At 56.2% G+C, this 15529-nt stretch overlaps 2 protein-coding genes across 2 annotated transcripts; both read right to left on the minus strand.

Moving 5' to 3' along the window:
• Positions 1-248: 248 nt before the first annotated feature.
• FOXL1 (forkhead box L1) lies at positions 249-3478 on the minus strand. Its single transcript, XM_074349297.1, has one exon. The coding sequence runs from the start codon at positions 3165-3167 to the stop codon at positions 2127-2129; it is 1041 nt and encodes a 346-aa protein (XP_074205398.1). The 5' UTR covers positions 3168-3478; the 3' UTR covers positions 249-2126.
• Positions 3479-11638: 8160 nt separating this feature from the next.
• Positions 11639-14506, minus strand: FOXC2 (forkhead box C2). The gene has a single exon (XM_074349298.1). The coding sequence runs from the start codon at positions 13983-13985 to the stop codon at positions 12480-12482; it is 1506 nt and encodes a 501-aa protein (XP_074205399.1). The 5' UTR covers positions 13986-14506; the 3' UTR covers positions 11639-12479.
• Positions 14507-15529: the final 1023 nt, after the last annotated feature.

The raw sequence follows: 15529 nt of genomic DNA on the forward strand, positions 1-15529 counted from the left end.
GGAAACATTGGAAACACGTTCTGTACAGTGAGGGGGTTCTCATCGTATTGCTGACATGCAGGCAGCATCCTCTGGTCCTGGGGTTTTCAGCTCTGGCCCCTGCAGTCTATGTGTGCACCCCACCCCGGAAGCCAGAGCCCCCCAAGATGCTGACGGGGTTCCCAGATGCAACCCCAGTCTCCCTTTTCCTGTTACCTGGTTTGTTTATTCCCACCCCCGCCCCATCCATTGAGCCAGTCACTGAGAGGTTAATGAAAAAACAACTTTATTCACAGGTGCTGAGACGTCGGGATAACAAAACATCCAATGATGGCCCTTGTACTACATTTTGAGTTAATCACAGTGACCCTGGACCTCAACCACAGGACCTCATCAAAGTTCTTAAAATCAAGGACACTGAAGCTCGCCGAAGTGTTCCCACCAGCCTGGGCAGGGCGTGGTCACGGACACACGTTTGGGTAGGTAGCACACGGCTTTCAGGATGAATTTTCAGCAAGTCATCTCTGTGCCTACTAATTATTAAGTTATTACGCTTGTCCGAAATATCCTTTCCAACATGTTACCAATAAGCTCTCTTGATGTAAAGTTCGTGTTCACTTTTATATAAGTCATGGAAACTGCTTGAAAAAGTTATTTCATAGACCTATCTCTGCCTGTCTCCAAGAACTCATGACTGACTGTGATTTTCCCACATCAGATAAAGTAACTTGGAGGCTCAGGGAGTCAAGTTTCAGAATTGCCAAAACAACCTAAAGAGAGATACCATAAGAGGTTACGTGCATTTTCCAAAAGTTCCAAGCTGAACCGGGCTGCGAAACTCTCAACTTCCATAACCAGACCTTTGTGGAGGTGGCTCCCTGCCTCCCGGCCCTGCACCAGACTCCTAGTCACCTCCATAAGGTGTTTATTTAGCTGCAGGCCCTGGGCCTGCCAGGCCGGGGCTGCAGGCTGGGAAGCCTCCCTCCAGCCTCCCGTTCCTTGGGGTCCAGAGAGCCGCCCTGATGCATGCCATGCTCTGCCGGGCCCTGACCCATCTCTCCCTCTGCCTGCTTCCCACGTGTTTGCTTCTCCCAACGCTTTTGATTGAAAGTAGTCCTTCACTACACAATTCTAGAAAAGGTAACAACATCAAACCTAGGTCTTGAGAAAAACATGGGAATCAAAACTCCTCTGTTGCCCGAGACCTCTTCCCTCCCCCTGACGCACTTCCGGTGTCCTCAGAGTCTTTTGATCCTTTAAACACAAAAACGAAGAGACAGGAGGGCTGCTGTTGTGGGAAACACGCAATGGGAAACATACGTGTTGATCAACAAGCTATCATAATGCAACAAAATGCTATATTATACAGAGTGCACTTTCTTAATAGAAGTTGTTAATGTCGACGTTTTCACAGGGCGATCCTTATAGTAAAACGAGTCAAGGGTTTAGCCAAAGAATATAGCATATTCCTTTTATGGTCTAGGAAGGAAAAAAGAGGAAACTTCTCTATTTAAAATAAAAGTGTGGTTTCTCAGCTTTCACCTGAACGTTGGTCCCAAGTCCTCCCCAAGCCCTAGGATCTGCTAAGGAACCTGAAAAACAGGGGTCACTCCCAGCATCCCCACAACTGGACTTCAGGGACAAACCTAGCTTCAAACACCCCCCACTCTGGTGGGTTCAAAGCCAAGGCCTAAGCCACTGCCCAGCCAGCAACGGGCAGATAGTGGCTCTCAGATAGAAAGGACCACACTGCGGCCATCTGTCTGCCCTCAGGTCGTCTGGGCCCCCGTTCCCCAGACAGGCAGGGCCTGCCATGAGTAGCTAGCAGAAGATCATGCCATCAGACTGACCTAAGGCCAAGGGAGTCTCCTGCTCCGGCAGTAGAAGGTCTGGGATGCCCGAGTCCTGGCGGGAAAGCGTCCTTTAAATCCCCGAAGCTGCTCTGGTTCTGGGAAGGTGCGCCTTGCGGGAGGCAGGTGGGGGTGTACCCATCTGTGCGTAGAGGTGGGTGATACTTCCCGGGATCCACATGTCCGCAGAGGAAATCATTAAAAAAAAAAGTGACTTCTTTACCCCACGGTGGGAGTCGTGGTCGCTCACAAGTAGCTCAGACCCGGGCAGGGGAAAGAACCTCGCCACCGATGGCTTTAGTGGAAGTGAAGCACCGTGTCGGGGAGCTGCAGAGGGAAATAGGAGAGGAAAGGGATCCCGAGCTGGTAAAAGCCGCCCTGGACGTGCGGGTCCAGCATCAGGGAAGCGTTGAAAGGCGGACGGAGGCTGGAGGAGGTGGCCAGGAGCGAGGCGCCTAGGAAGCCGCCAGGGCCCTGCTTGGCTCCCCCCGGGAGCTCGCCCCCTCCAGCCGGCTTTTGCCCCTGCCGTTCCGCCAGGATGCTGTCTATGCTGAAGCTCTTGGACTTGTCCGAAGAACTCTTCGGAGAGCTGCAGGAGGCGGGGTGCGGAGGGGACCCCGGGCCATCCATCGTGCGCGCGGGCCGGCGGACGGCCACAGCCGCTGCGCCCTGGAGCGCGTCCCCCGCGTCCTCCTCTGCGGACGCGGGCCCGGGCCAGTGGAGGGGCGCGGGCGGAGAGGAGCCTTCCCGGAGGGGCGAGGGGCGCGCGGGAGCTCCCTCGTGGCTGGGGGTCGCCGGGCGGGGGAGTACTCCCCCGCGCCCCACCTCCGGCTGCGCCTCTGCGCCGCGCTCGTGCGTCTCGGCTCGGGCGCGCTTGAACTCCGGGGCCCCAGGGCCCGGCTTGGGCTTCCTCTTCCGGCGCCGGTAGTTGCCATTCTCGAACATGTCCAGGCAGCGAGGGTCCAGCGTCCAGTAGCTGCCCTTGCCGGGCCGCCCTTTCTCGCGGGGCACCTTGACGAAGCAGTCGTTGAGCGAGAGGTTGTGGCGGATGCTGTTCTGCCAGCCCTGCCGGTTGTCGTGGTAGAAGGGGAAGCGGTCCATGATGAACTGGTAGATGCCGTTGAGCGTGACCCTCTGCTCGGGCGCGTCCTGGATCGCCATGGCTATGAGCGCGATGTAGCTGTAGGGCGGCTTCTGGGGGGGCTCCACCCGGCCCGAGGCGGCCAGAGCGGCCGCGGGGGCCAAGGCCAGAGGCAGCCCGGGTCTCTCGGGGCCGTACAGATAGAGCATGGGCGAGGCGGCCAGAGCAGGCAGCCGGGGACTGAAGAGATGGCTCATGGCGAGCGGAGACGGCGCTGCGCCCCCGGCAACGCAGACGACCCGGGTGGCTTAGGGACTGCACCCCGCGCCGCAAGGGCCCTCCCGGGGAGCCCGCCCTGCGTCTGTCTCCCGCTCTGCCGCTTTCCCCAGCCGCTGCGCACTCTGTCCCTTCTTCATGGCTTTAAAAATGTTAAATAATTGTTGTAACTTTGCTATTATATGTTGACTTAGCGCTGGAAAATAAATTGTCTATGATAAACAGTCGCTGTGTTCTCAGCCCACCCACATTAATTAAAATTTCATTGCTGAAAAACTCCAAGCTTTTCCCTCCACGTGTCTTTTTGATACCAGCCAATCGGTTTCGGGGTTATTCCTTCATTTGTTTATAGAATTAGTCTGTTGATAAGTCCGCCCACCCAAGTTGAATCAAGCTGTGTTTATTTGGAAAAATTTCCGGGCACCCAATATATAAACGCACTGATCTGATGTTTGAAATATCACGTCCACCCCTTGACGCTGTAAGCACACACAGTCAGTGAGGCAGGATGTGGATCTCCGCGGCTCAGAGCAGGGTCTGGCGGGCCAGGAAGGAGAGTGGAGGTGGGAGGGGCGTTTTACCTCTGGCTTGGGGGAGCCCCGAAACCCTAAGGCTTCCACAAAAGACCTTTTCTTCCCCCAGGCCTAATGGGAGCTGTAGGGGTGGGTGCCATAGCCTCACAGCTTGCCTTCTGAGGTCTTTGAGAACTCTCAGATATTTGGCGGGGGAGATGTCTGTCTCAGAGGAAATAGATGGGAGTCTGACTTGAAGAGTATGCGGCCCTCCTTGGAGAGATGCTCTGGATGCCCCCAGAGGAATTGGGGGTGGGGGCGTACCCCCTGGGGGCCTAGTATCCCAACAGGGGCAAGCCTCCACCTCAGGGCTCCCTGGAGACCTGAGGAAGAGGACTCCGGGAGCCCAGCTCGTCCCAAAGCCAATGGCATAGGGCACTGCAGAGTCGGAGAGGGTGTGCGGAGGTACCAGGTCCATGGCTCGGCTGGAGGAAGTCTCAAAATAAACCCCTTTGGAGAGTGGAGGGGGAGAAACTAAGGTCTTTCTGATGGATCTGAGGTTGCAAGGGAGGAACACCATAAAAGGGGAATTTGGCAGCTGGCGCGGGAGAGCTGGTATTTGTGAATGCGGGTCTCTTGCTTTATATTCTGCGCTTTCCTGTTTATAACAAGGAGGGGGTTATAACAACTTTACAAGTGCACGCAGCTGGCCCGTGATTACATTAAGCATTTGGGAAGCCTGCTCACTCTCCACCCACCCTACCCCACCCCCCGCCACCCACTCACCCTGGGGTGTAAGCACCCCCTACCCCCATCTTATTTTACATTTAGCCACGTCCATACTTGAATCAAAAGCCTAAGTGATGCCGATGTAGAAGGAGGTGTCCCTTCCCCCACGTCACCGCGTGGTGGGGGGGCACATAGCGTGACTAGTTCCTGTTTACAATCGCTGCTGAATATGGAAAGAAAAAAAGAGCTCTGGATAACTGAATTAGCATTTCATTTAATAAATTACACGAATGCCCAAGAGAAGAGGGAGGGGTGAGGATGGCAGGTGGGGGGCCCTGCCCACGAGCCCCCCCCCCCCGGAATTGGGAGACACAACAAACGTGCATTAATTGGAGGGGGGAAGTCTGCCACTGCTGCTGTAACAGGGAGGCGACCCCATGCTGGGGACTGGCTGCCAGTGCTCAGGTCAAAACTGAACACCGAAAAACAGGGAAAATCCTGCTCCAAAATGGGGAATCCAGAAGATATCTCATGTGTTTGGAGGTTCCGGGGGGACCGTGTGGGGAGCAAATACATTTGAAATATGGAAAAGGAAGCCTCCATCAGGGTCGAAAAACCGGTTTGGGTGCAGGCAGGGCGTGAGGGAATGCCAGGCCAGGGCGGGGGACACCTCCAGGCCTCGGTCCCCAGCGCTCCATTTCTAACCTGAGCAGTGGCCTTGGGCTTGGGGGCGGCCCGCTAGCAAGAGGGGCAGGCGCTGTCTGCTCTGAGTGTCTGGCTTTCATCAGAGCACACCTTTCACCCCGAGATGGGAAGAGAACCTCAGTGTCCACGCTTTTGCAACCCACAGGTCCCACAGTCTCCGGAGCCACCCAGCCCCTCCTGACTAGCAAGATCAAGTCTGGATCCCACTAGGTGTCGACTCTGACAGATCCAGAGGAAGAGACAAACGAGTGTCGCTATGTGGATCCCCCACTCCACACCCGGAGCCCTTCCTGGAGTTGCCTGGGGCACCCGAAGCCCAGCACTCACACCCCTGCCTTTCCCTAAAGGCGCTCTGCAGCCGCGCTCCTTCTAAACGCTAAGGCGAATCCAAGCTTGAATTCGGGCAATAATAATCACCGCCCAGTTTGGGCATGGGCGGGACGCAGGCGGAGACCAGCGCAGCTGGTGGGCGGGGCACTGATAGCAGAGAGAATAAGCCAGTTCTAGTTGCGGTTTGGAGAGGCCGGTCCAGCCCCCACGTGTTTGCAGCAGTTAGCAGCCTCTATGGGAGGCTCCAGCCACAGACCTCCAGCAGAGCGCCCCAGCCTGGCTCTGGGCGCCGGGAGAATCCTGGGCTCTCAGGTGACGTGTGTAACTTGAACTTAGGAGAGGACTTTGTAGGAAGGAACCCCGAGCTGGGACTTATTTCTGGGGAGTGCAGGGCAAAAGCACAGAGTGCAGGAGCATGGATGCGCCCTCGTGCGGAAGCCTGGTGGGTGAGGACCGATCGGAGGCTCAGTGGGGATCAGCCAAGCCTGGGAGACAGCTGGCCGACTGAGTGTCTCAGAGAGCCAGATGAGGACACTGCAAGTCCCTTGCAGGTTCATAAGCCTTCAGATCCCAGAAAAGCACCTTCATCTCTGAAGTCAGTGGGAGTGCAGCTTCCAGCCTGCAGAAAGGCCCTGAAATCACGCTTCGGGAAGGACCGTGGCGGTTCCCAACTCTGGGGCCCAAGCACAAATAAGGTTTGTTGAGGGGTAAGAGCAGAGAGTACCCTTTCCAGCTGCCTGGCAGAAAGCCTGCTCCTTGGGAAGGCCAGGTGAGCGAAGGCCAGGCAGTAGCCTGGCCCAAAGAGGCCTCAGGGGGAAAGGCTGAAGGGACAGAGACAGGAGCTCCTCCCACCCCACCCCCATCTACCTTTCTTCCGCTCCACCGGTAAATTAAAAAGCAGGCATCCAAGTTAACGATGATGGCGTCATATTTCCAAATATCTGCATCACTTTTCTAAGTGGGAAGACAGGTTACAAATTATATATGTGTGTATACACATATATATGATTCTACCATACATGTGAGAAGAGTGAGGGTGGAGAGATGCAGGGATCCCTCAGCCCGGTCTCCTTACTGACGACATAAAAGTGCCAGAGAGGAGGTTGATGATAAGGACAATATTAATAACTAATCATGACTTGAAGACTACTACGTGCCGGCACTGCTGTAAGTGCTTTCCTCGTACTAAGTCCTAAGGAACAGAAATCTTTATCATTCCCATTCCACAGACCAGGAAACTGAGGCCAGAAAGTTAACTCACCTCGGGTCTCCTAGGAGGAAGTGTTCCAAAGACAGGAAAACAATCACGTTATAGTAGCTATTGTGTGTGGATGCTAAAGGCCCAGTGGAAATTCTCTTGAGAACCCTGGCAGTGTCTGTGAAAGATGGGGTGGGGGAGTGGATTCACCCATTTCACAGATGATGAAACTGAGGCCCAGCACAGATTACCTGAAGACAATGGAGGTATTAAATAGAACAGGGATTGGAACCCACAGGGTTTCCTTCACTGGTGGATTCACTGAGGTCAGACACCCTCAGGTGTCCACAGAGGCTGAGAGGTGTGTCTGGAGTAATCAAAGGGGAGGGGCCCTCTGGAGAGGAGAGAGAGGTGGGTCCCCAGAGCTGGGAAATTTGGGACATTGTAAGTGGGAGACCCAGTCCTTTATATCCCACCAAAACCAGAGAAGCCCTTCCCCCCCTTACCCTCCTCTCCCCCCTTGAAAGGATCAGGGAGCAGTGTCTTTTGCTCCTCTTGGGAGAAGTGAGCCATGAAGCTTATGGTTGGCCGGTCAGCTAATGCTGATTGAAGCCCAGTGAGCAGGGGCAGTTAGGGCCTGGGCAGGGCCCTGCCCAAGGATATCGCATTTAGCCTGACATATGCAATTAACTGAGACTCAACAATCCTTCCTCTTCTGTTATCCAGGTAAATCCAAATAGCTAACAGTCCTTACTGTGCACTAGACATTATCAAAGCACTTTCCCAGCGGGCGTTGGGCCCACTGATCCTCAGGATAACCCTATTCGTGATCCATCATTTTTCCAGTTGAGAAGTGGGTCCAGAGAGCTTGAGGTAATGTGCCCGAGGTCATCTGAGCCCTCAGTTGACCTGTGCGTAGGCCCTGAGTTGGTGCATGTGGATTCAGCTTAGAGAGAAAGTCTCCACTGGGGAGCCTGTCTGTAAGAATAACGTGAGGGCAGCAAGAGCGCCCCAGAGGGGCTGTTGGATACGTAAGGCACAGGGCCAAGGGCCACTGAGCCTCCGTGAGGTCAGGCGGCCTCTCTGGCCTCCACGACTTCCCAGCCTGGGTGGCCATAGAGACTGAGCACACAGCAGTACCCCATGCCCAGAGGACGGAAGCCCCCCAGTGCTCCCCAACTCCACTCCCTTAAAGGGACCATGGATGCCAGCCAGCTCATCAAGCTGGCAGCCCACTCGCTCCTTCCATTTCAGCTTTCACACCCTCACAGCCCCAGGATAAAATCCCCGCTGACCCGACACAGGAAAAACCATGGCACCAAAGAGACACCTACAAGAATCGAACCCCATGCAAGCAACGCCCTTCTGCTTTTGCTGCAGAGCAGAAACGTTGCAGAAGGGTGGGGAATGCTCGCGTAAGCTGAGGCGGTGGTGTCTTCCCAGGAGCAGCGGCTGTCCCTGTCAGGAAGGCAGCTGCCCAGCCTTCCAAACTCCCTGCAACTTTCTGCCCCTGCCTTACATGCCTGTGTCGAAAAGCAAACATTTCAAATGCCTTGGTGAGCTGAGGCCATGGAAGGAAGAGGCAGGCAGGAATGCTTCTCAAAGTTTGGGAAAGCATGTCAAGTATGTGGTGCCAGAAGTCACTTGGATGGCTCTGACCAGTGCATCTCGCTCACCTGGAGTGGGGAGTCTGGCCCCCCACTACCAGCCATCCTCGGCCTGGCCGCACCCAGGGCATCCAGCCTCAGGTCTCTACTGTCACTTCCACCACACCCTGGGCTGCGGGAGTGCATGGTCCTGACGACGCAGGCACACATCCCCTGAGGCTCCGAGACCCCAGTGCTTCCTCCAGAAACTTGGTTCTGCTCACTTATCAACGAGTGTCTTTTCTCTGAGTCGCTCTCTCCACCCACCCTCAGGTTTATGGTTATTATGGTTATTATCAATAACTTCCCATTGGCCAACCTTGCCCAACACCCCTGTCCAGGTTTTTGGATTTGGGGTGGGGATGAGGATGGAGGAAGGAAGCACTCAGCCACGGGGGCTCATTTTCCACTGGAACCTGGGAGCTCTGCTCTATGCTTTGAGTGAAGCTCACAAGCCTCTCTCAGGCCAAAAGGTGACTCCCAGGCAGCCTTTTTGGGGTAAAGGGGAGGAGATGGACCCCAAAAGATTTATGACCCAAATGCTGAAGTTCCCAGGACTCGAGTTTTTTTCTCCCTCTAACTTCTGACCTTCATTTCTTGCTGGTAGGGAAGGGGAGCAGGGTAAGTGACGGGTGGTGGCTGGAGCTGGGCTATGCAGGAAGGAACAGCTGGGGTGCCCAAAATGCCCTTGCACTCACCTGCTCATTTTACAAGTGAGAAGACTGACCAAGGCCAGGGAGGGGAGGAGCTTGTTCACACAGTGAGATGTGGTCCTCTAACCCCAGCCCAGCGCTCCAGAAATTAGAGGATGCATGTTGCCACCAATTTTGGGTCCTAGGGGACAAGCCACTTGAATTAGGGCAGTGAGGGCCACCCAGCCACAGACCCAAGTCTGGCCATGGGAGAGTGGCCCAGCTTGCAGTCTCTCTCCCTGAAAGCGGCGAGCTTGGGGTGTCTCTCAAGTCTTACAAGAAGCAGAGGCTATTCCAGCTGCAGCCTCTCCAGGGCTTAGAATAAGCCGGATGCTCAAAGGCCACCGGGTCTCTCTGGCCGCCGGCGACTGTCACAACTGGACCCTGTTAGAGACACAGTCCACCCAGCCAAGGCCAGTCAGGGACCCAGGATTAACTCCGTGGGAAACAGTCTCTGTTGTGGTGTTTGGGTCGCTTCCATTTTATTTGCAGAATTTTTGACACCTGCTGAACTGGGTCTTCCTGGGTCAGGTAGGAACAAGGCTATCAGACACAGCTTCATGCAGACGGCGTTGAGTGAGCCGCCGAGCAAGGGGTCCCGGCAGCCTGCGGCCGGCATTCCCCGGACCTCCTTTCCCCCTTTCCGGAAGGGCTCCCGAGGAGCGCGGCGAGCGGATGCGTGGAGGCAGCCGCCCCGCGCCCCGCGCCCCGCGCAGTGCACGCACGCCGGCGGCGGACGGCCGGGCGGCGCCGGGGCTCCGCGCGCTCAGCCCGGGGCCGGCCCTTCGCACTCCGCGGGAGCAGCAGGCGCCCCGCGGCCGCGGAGCCCCTCGGTCCGCGCCGGCTGCTGAAGGCCGGGCGGAGCCTGGCTCCGAGCGCAGCGCCCGCACGCGGCGGCCTTCCCTCCCGGGCCTGCGACGGCGGGAGCCTTCGGGGGTCCGGCCTGACGGGCGCCTCCTCTCTGACGCCGCCGGCGGCCTGCCGAAGCCCCCAACACAGTGCCCTGGGTGCCCACGTTCCCAGGGGAACGGAAGGGCCCCTCGCCGTGGCCCGCTCGGGGTGGAGGAACCTTCTCGATCTACCCGCTCGGGCGAGTGGCCGGCGCACAGCGGGGACTTGTTTAAGAGGCCTTCCCCAAGGTAGGAGGCCCCGGCGCGGTGTCCCGGGCCGACCAGACCTCTGACCCCTTCCTTACGATTCTCTCTCCGCGCTTTTCCCCGTGTCTCTGAGACCTCCTGTGCGTTCCACATCTTAGGGCGAAGGCAGGCTTTCAGGGGGGCCTCTCTCAGACATCTGGGGGAAGGGAAAGCCAGCTAGACCGCTCTCCTCTGCTGCGCGAACAGCATAAAGCAAACGGGAGTCAAGTGAAACCCGCTCCTCTCTCTCTCTGGTCCACCTCACGCAGACGAGCTCGGCAGCCCGCGGCCCTGCTGAAAAGCAGGCACCCAGCGCGGACTCCCCTCTTCTGCGGTTGTGAAAAGGCATAAAACTCAGTCTTTAAGTCTCAACCAGGTGCCACCTCTGGGGCCACAGATGAGAAGAATCTGTGTCCCACAGATGGGGACAATTATTATGCTCACACTTTGCCCAATTCTGTTCAGCATAACATAGAGACAAAATACCATGCTTAAAACAACTTAACACCCAGGTTACGGTCAAGGCCACTGCATCAAGCAAAATCACCTTTTGGAAAATCATCATCTTCCAAAGGTACAGCTCACCTGCTGGGGTGGGAACTAATTCCCAGTTTGGGGCTCTGGCCCCCAAAGTCACACACAGAGACCAGGAGGGGAGTTGTGTGTTTTAGCCAGTGAAACGTATAATAAAGCCGCCCCTGCCCCCGCCGCCACACCTCACAAAGGTTGTATTGCTATTTAAAATTTGGAAGATGAAATACCAGAACTGAAAAGAAAAATAATCTATCATTTGAAGTCCTGGAAGAGTTGACAAATTTAAAACTCTTAAAAGCATTGTACATTATTTTTGAAGGGCTATAAGGTTAAAAATTTTTTCACTGCAATAGGGTAAAGATTTTGAAATCAAATCAAGAAGTAAAGAGGTCTGAAATTCACCTCCGATCTGGCCACCGCCAGGAACGGTCATGAAATGGAACAAAATCAATCCCATTTGGATTTTCGCCATCCCAGTTCAAATTCTTTTCTGGAAAACCTTTAAAGTGGGGAAGGAAGTCCGCATTTTAGGAAATCAAGGGAAAGCAGGACTCCCCCTGGTTTGCTGTTAGCAAATGGCAAATGTTTATCCTCCCCTCTGTCACCTCCTAAATTGGAGATGGCTGGACACGGGGACGGAATGGTACTGTTTGTTTTGACTATTGGCATGTTTTTCTGCATTTAACAAAATGCTTTACAGCAAAGGACATTATGGCACACAGTCCTTCAGGCAACCACGTCCAGCCAGGACTGTTTCTTGATTGCCTTGGTCAGGGTGGGATTCTGAATTAATCGAAAGCCTTTTCTAACACTAGCAAGACGGGGGGGGGGGTCCCCCAGTCCCCTGTGATCATCTGTAGAGGTCTACACGTTTACCCACCTGTGTAACAAGAATAACAAAACAGGTGGATTCATGAAATCACCTTAATTTTTTTTTTTTAATTTGAGAATACAAACACACTGTTCGGACTTTGGGCAGAAAAACAACATGGGTTTATTTTAAGGCAAGTACAACAATTAAGACCACATAAGACAAACACAGGTGAAGTTAAATTTTTAGTTTTTTTTTTCTTTTAGGAATGCTTGGGGAGGACTCTACTATACAACACCATCACACTTTGTAAATAAAAAGTATCAGATACTTGACTTCTTTATCCGCCAACAACAAAAAATAAATTATTTTCTTGTTTTGTGAGAGACCTACAACTGGGAAAAGAATTATATCTCATAATTGTACAGGAGGGGAAACCCCACATAAGTTTCTTGAATTTTCAATTTGGCAGTTAGAAATGGGCAACATGAGAAATTATCCAGTGAACTCAACTTTAAATATTATATTAATGGCTCTGAACAACAACAAAAAATAGCCTGATTACAAATCCACACATTTGTACAGCACGGTTAGAGAAATTTAAAATTACACACAACACGTACATAATCTGTAGAGACCCGGGGTCTCTACAGAAAGTCATTACTGGGTCGCTATGGGATTTGGTCCATAAGTTATAATTTTGAAACCCCGAGTGGAGCAGTGAGCACAGCCCTCCTGGAAGGGGAGGGGGATTTTTAAACCAATATTCATTTCGCTGGGCCGCGTCCCTGTACAGGGGCTTCTTGGGGTCTCAGAAACGGGGCGGCGAATTAAAGTTACCTGCAGCTTCGCAGAGGGAGGAGGCTGGTGCGCGCGCTCTCTCTGCTCCCGGGTCAGCGAAAAAGCGGTGGGCATGTTTTGGGGTTTTTTGCATCTCTGCTGCCTGAACTGTCTGAGAGGGTAGCGTCTGGGAGGCATAGCCGGAGCGGGCCGGGGCAGGTCAGTATTTCGTACAGTCATAGGAATACGGGGCCGCGTGGCGGTAGAGAGATGGCGTGGATCTGTAGGGCAGCTGACAGCTCGCGTTGCTGCTCACCTGGGGTTCCCCAAGGGTCGAGTTCTCAATCCCCAGCCGGTGGGAGTTGAACATCTCCCTGACGTTGGGGAAAGTCTGCTGCTGGGCTGCGAATGTGTGGCCGGGGAGGTGGTTCAGGTCCCCGCTGTGGTTGAGATACCAGGAGGCTGCCTGGGCCGCGGCGGCCCCGGGCTGCGGCGCCGGCTGGGGCTGGGGAGCCGGCGGGGGCGGCGGCGCCTGCGGGTGGTGGTGGCCGTGATGCTGGTGGTGGTGGCCGGCGGCGGCGAGCGCGCCCTCCTGGCCGGCGGCGAGGTTGAGGGCGCTCAGGGGCGACGTGGGGCCGCTCGGGTGGTCTGAGAGGGCCTCGTCCAGCGCGGGCGGGACGCACATGTGCGCCGGCCGCTCGGCCCCAGTGTACAGGCTCATGGCGCGCATGCTGCACTGGTAGCCCCCGGCGCCCGCTGCCTCCAGGCCCTGCGCACACGGCTGGCCGTAGGCGGCGGGCGGCGCGGCGGCGTAGGGCAGCGCCAGCGGCGGCACCACCAGGCTTGCGCGCCCAGCCGCAGGGCTCAGCTCGCCTCCCGGCGACGACGTTCGCAGCGTCATGATATTCTCCACGCTGAAGCCGGGCAGCCCGTTGGGCGCGCCTGCGTGGTGCTCCGGCAGCGAGCCGTCGGGGGAGCCGGCGGGCGTGGAGGCCGCGCTGCGTGGGCTGCCCTGCAGCGCGCTCTCGGGGCTCAGCGTCTCCACCTTAGTGATGACCGGCAACGCCGGCGACGCCGCCTCGCTCTTGATCACCACCTTCTTCTCGGCCTCCTTGGGGGCGTCCGCTAGGGGGGGCCCAGCCGGGGCGCCCTTGGACGCCGCCGGGGGCGCCTCCTTGAGGTGGGCCCGCTCCTCCTTCTCCTTGGGAACGTCCTTCTTCTTGAAGCGCCGCCGGCGCCGCAGGAAGCTGCCGTTCTCGAACATGTTGTAGGAGTCCGGGTCCAGGGTCCAGTAGCTGCCCTTGCCAGGTTTCTTGTCGTCGCGGGGCACCTTGACGAAGCACTCATTGAGCGAGAGGTTGTGGCGGATGCTGTTCTGCCAGCCCTGCTTGTTCTCCCGGTAGAAGGGGAAGCGGTCCATGATGAACTGGTAGATGCCGTTCAGGGTGATCTTCTTCTCGGGCGCGTTCTGGATCGCCATGGTTATAAGCGCGATGTAGCTGTAGGGCGGCTTCACGAGGTCCTTGGGCGCCGCGGGCTGGTGGTGGTGGTAGGGCGCGTAGGAGCGGCCCATGCCCGCGCCGTACTGCTCCGGGTGGCCTGAGTAGACGCCCATGGGGCTGGCCATGCCGCCGTAGCTGCCCGCTGCGCGGTAGTAATTCTGCTCGCTCAAGTAGGGCACCACTCCCAGGGCGTTGGGGTCGGACACAGAGTAGCGCGCCTGCATGCTGCGTCCGAGACGCCACCGCCTGCGCGCACGGACCGCGAGGAAGGCCCTAGGAGAGCGAGCGCGAGCGAGAGAGGGAGGAAGGGAGCCGGCGCGGGGAACCCCGGGCGCCTGGAAGCCTCAAGGCTGAGCTAGAGGAGGCGCCGGCGCTGGGCGCCCGCCTTCGGGCCGGGAAGGGACGCTCGTTTTCAGCGGACCGGGCGGAGCAGCATCCTGGAGGGCGCGCCCCGGCGAGCGCAGCGCCGGCCCTTGCTCTCTTGCTCGCTCTCGATTCTCGGCGGGTGGCAGCCCGGGCGGGCAGGCGGCCGGGGACGGAGCAGAGACGCCTTGCGCGCGGTGGACCGAGGCTGGCCCCTCGGTCCGCGTCAGGAAAGGGAGGGCGGCTCTCCAAGCCCCCCAGTAAATCGGCAGCCCTGAGGGTCAGCGAGCCGGGATCCAGAGTGCTGCCCTGCCGAGCCCGGAAAATGAGGCAAAGTCCCTTTTAGGGATTGGGAAAAGTTTCAAAAGTCTTCTTGCTGAAAGCGAGTTTTTACTTTGCTCCGGCCACACCCCCTCCGGGAACTTTGGACCAATAATCCAGCCGCTGTGGGGACTTGGCGCCAATCAGGATGAGGAGCGCCGGAATCCGTCGGCTCTAAGACCCAGCCGCGCAGAATCATACTTCACTGCAGCTCAGTCTTAACTTGAAAAGATTTTTTTTTTTTAAAAAAGAGTTATATCTTATTAAAATTTATTTTATTATCACATTTTGGTTAATGGGCCCACGTGCCCAGAGGGGAAAAAGAACCGACGCTCCTTTGCAGATAAAAGTTAGTCTGAGATATAAAATCGAATTGATTAATGTGGTCCAATATCTCCCCAAAGACCTTGTAAGTAGCACAGAACCTGAGACTATTTTTTCTTATTAATGAGTGATGAGGCGAATAATTAGATTTCCTAATTATCGGGGCCCAGGTGTAATGGATTCCAAGCGAACGTGCTGGTTGGAGTGGAGGGGCGTCCGCTGGGCGTTGTCATTATTAAAGCAAAATAATAATAATAATAATAATAATAACCAACGGGGAGTTTCCAGGCTTAGGGCCGTCAAGAATGCCCTATAAAGGTTTTAGAGGCAAATTATAGAAACTGAGTGGCCCTGACCCCCACCTGAGGAGGCAGGCCGAGGCGTCCATGGGGGAAAGGCGCAGTGGGGAAAGGAGCGATATCCTGAGAATATAATCCTCTAAATTCGCCGTGGATTCGTTAAATGGTCCACGACATCGGGAACAATTTTGTGGGGTTTGGGGAAGAGAGTGAAATAATTTTACTCGTTCCCCCCTTCCGCTCCCGCGTAGACGCTTGCGCCCACCGACTCCAGCCTCGCAGCCTCTCCACCTTTTCCCAGAGATAAATTCCCTTTGACAAGCGGACTCCCGCGCTCCCCAAACGCGGGAACAATGCTCCAGCCACCCGGCCCCGGCTGAGCCGAGTTCCTCTGCCCGCGAGGAGAGACGCGAGCCGCTCTCCGAGGGGGCTTCGCCAAGAAGCGCGTCCTTAGCGCGGGC

The sequence above is a fragment of the Camelus bactrianus genome, chromosome 21 (genome assembly GCF_048773025.1).
Source record: "Camelus bactrianus isolate YW-2024 breed Bactrian camel chromosome 21, ASM4877302v1, whole genome shotgun sequence".
In the NCBI taxonomy this organism is placed as follows: domain Eukaryota; kingdom Metazoa; phylum Chordata; class Mammalia; order Artiodactyla; family Camelidae; genus Camelus; species Camelus bactrianus.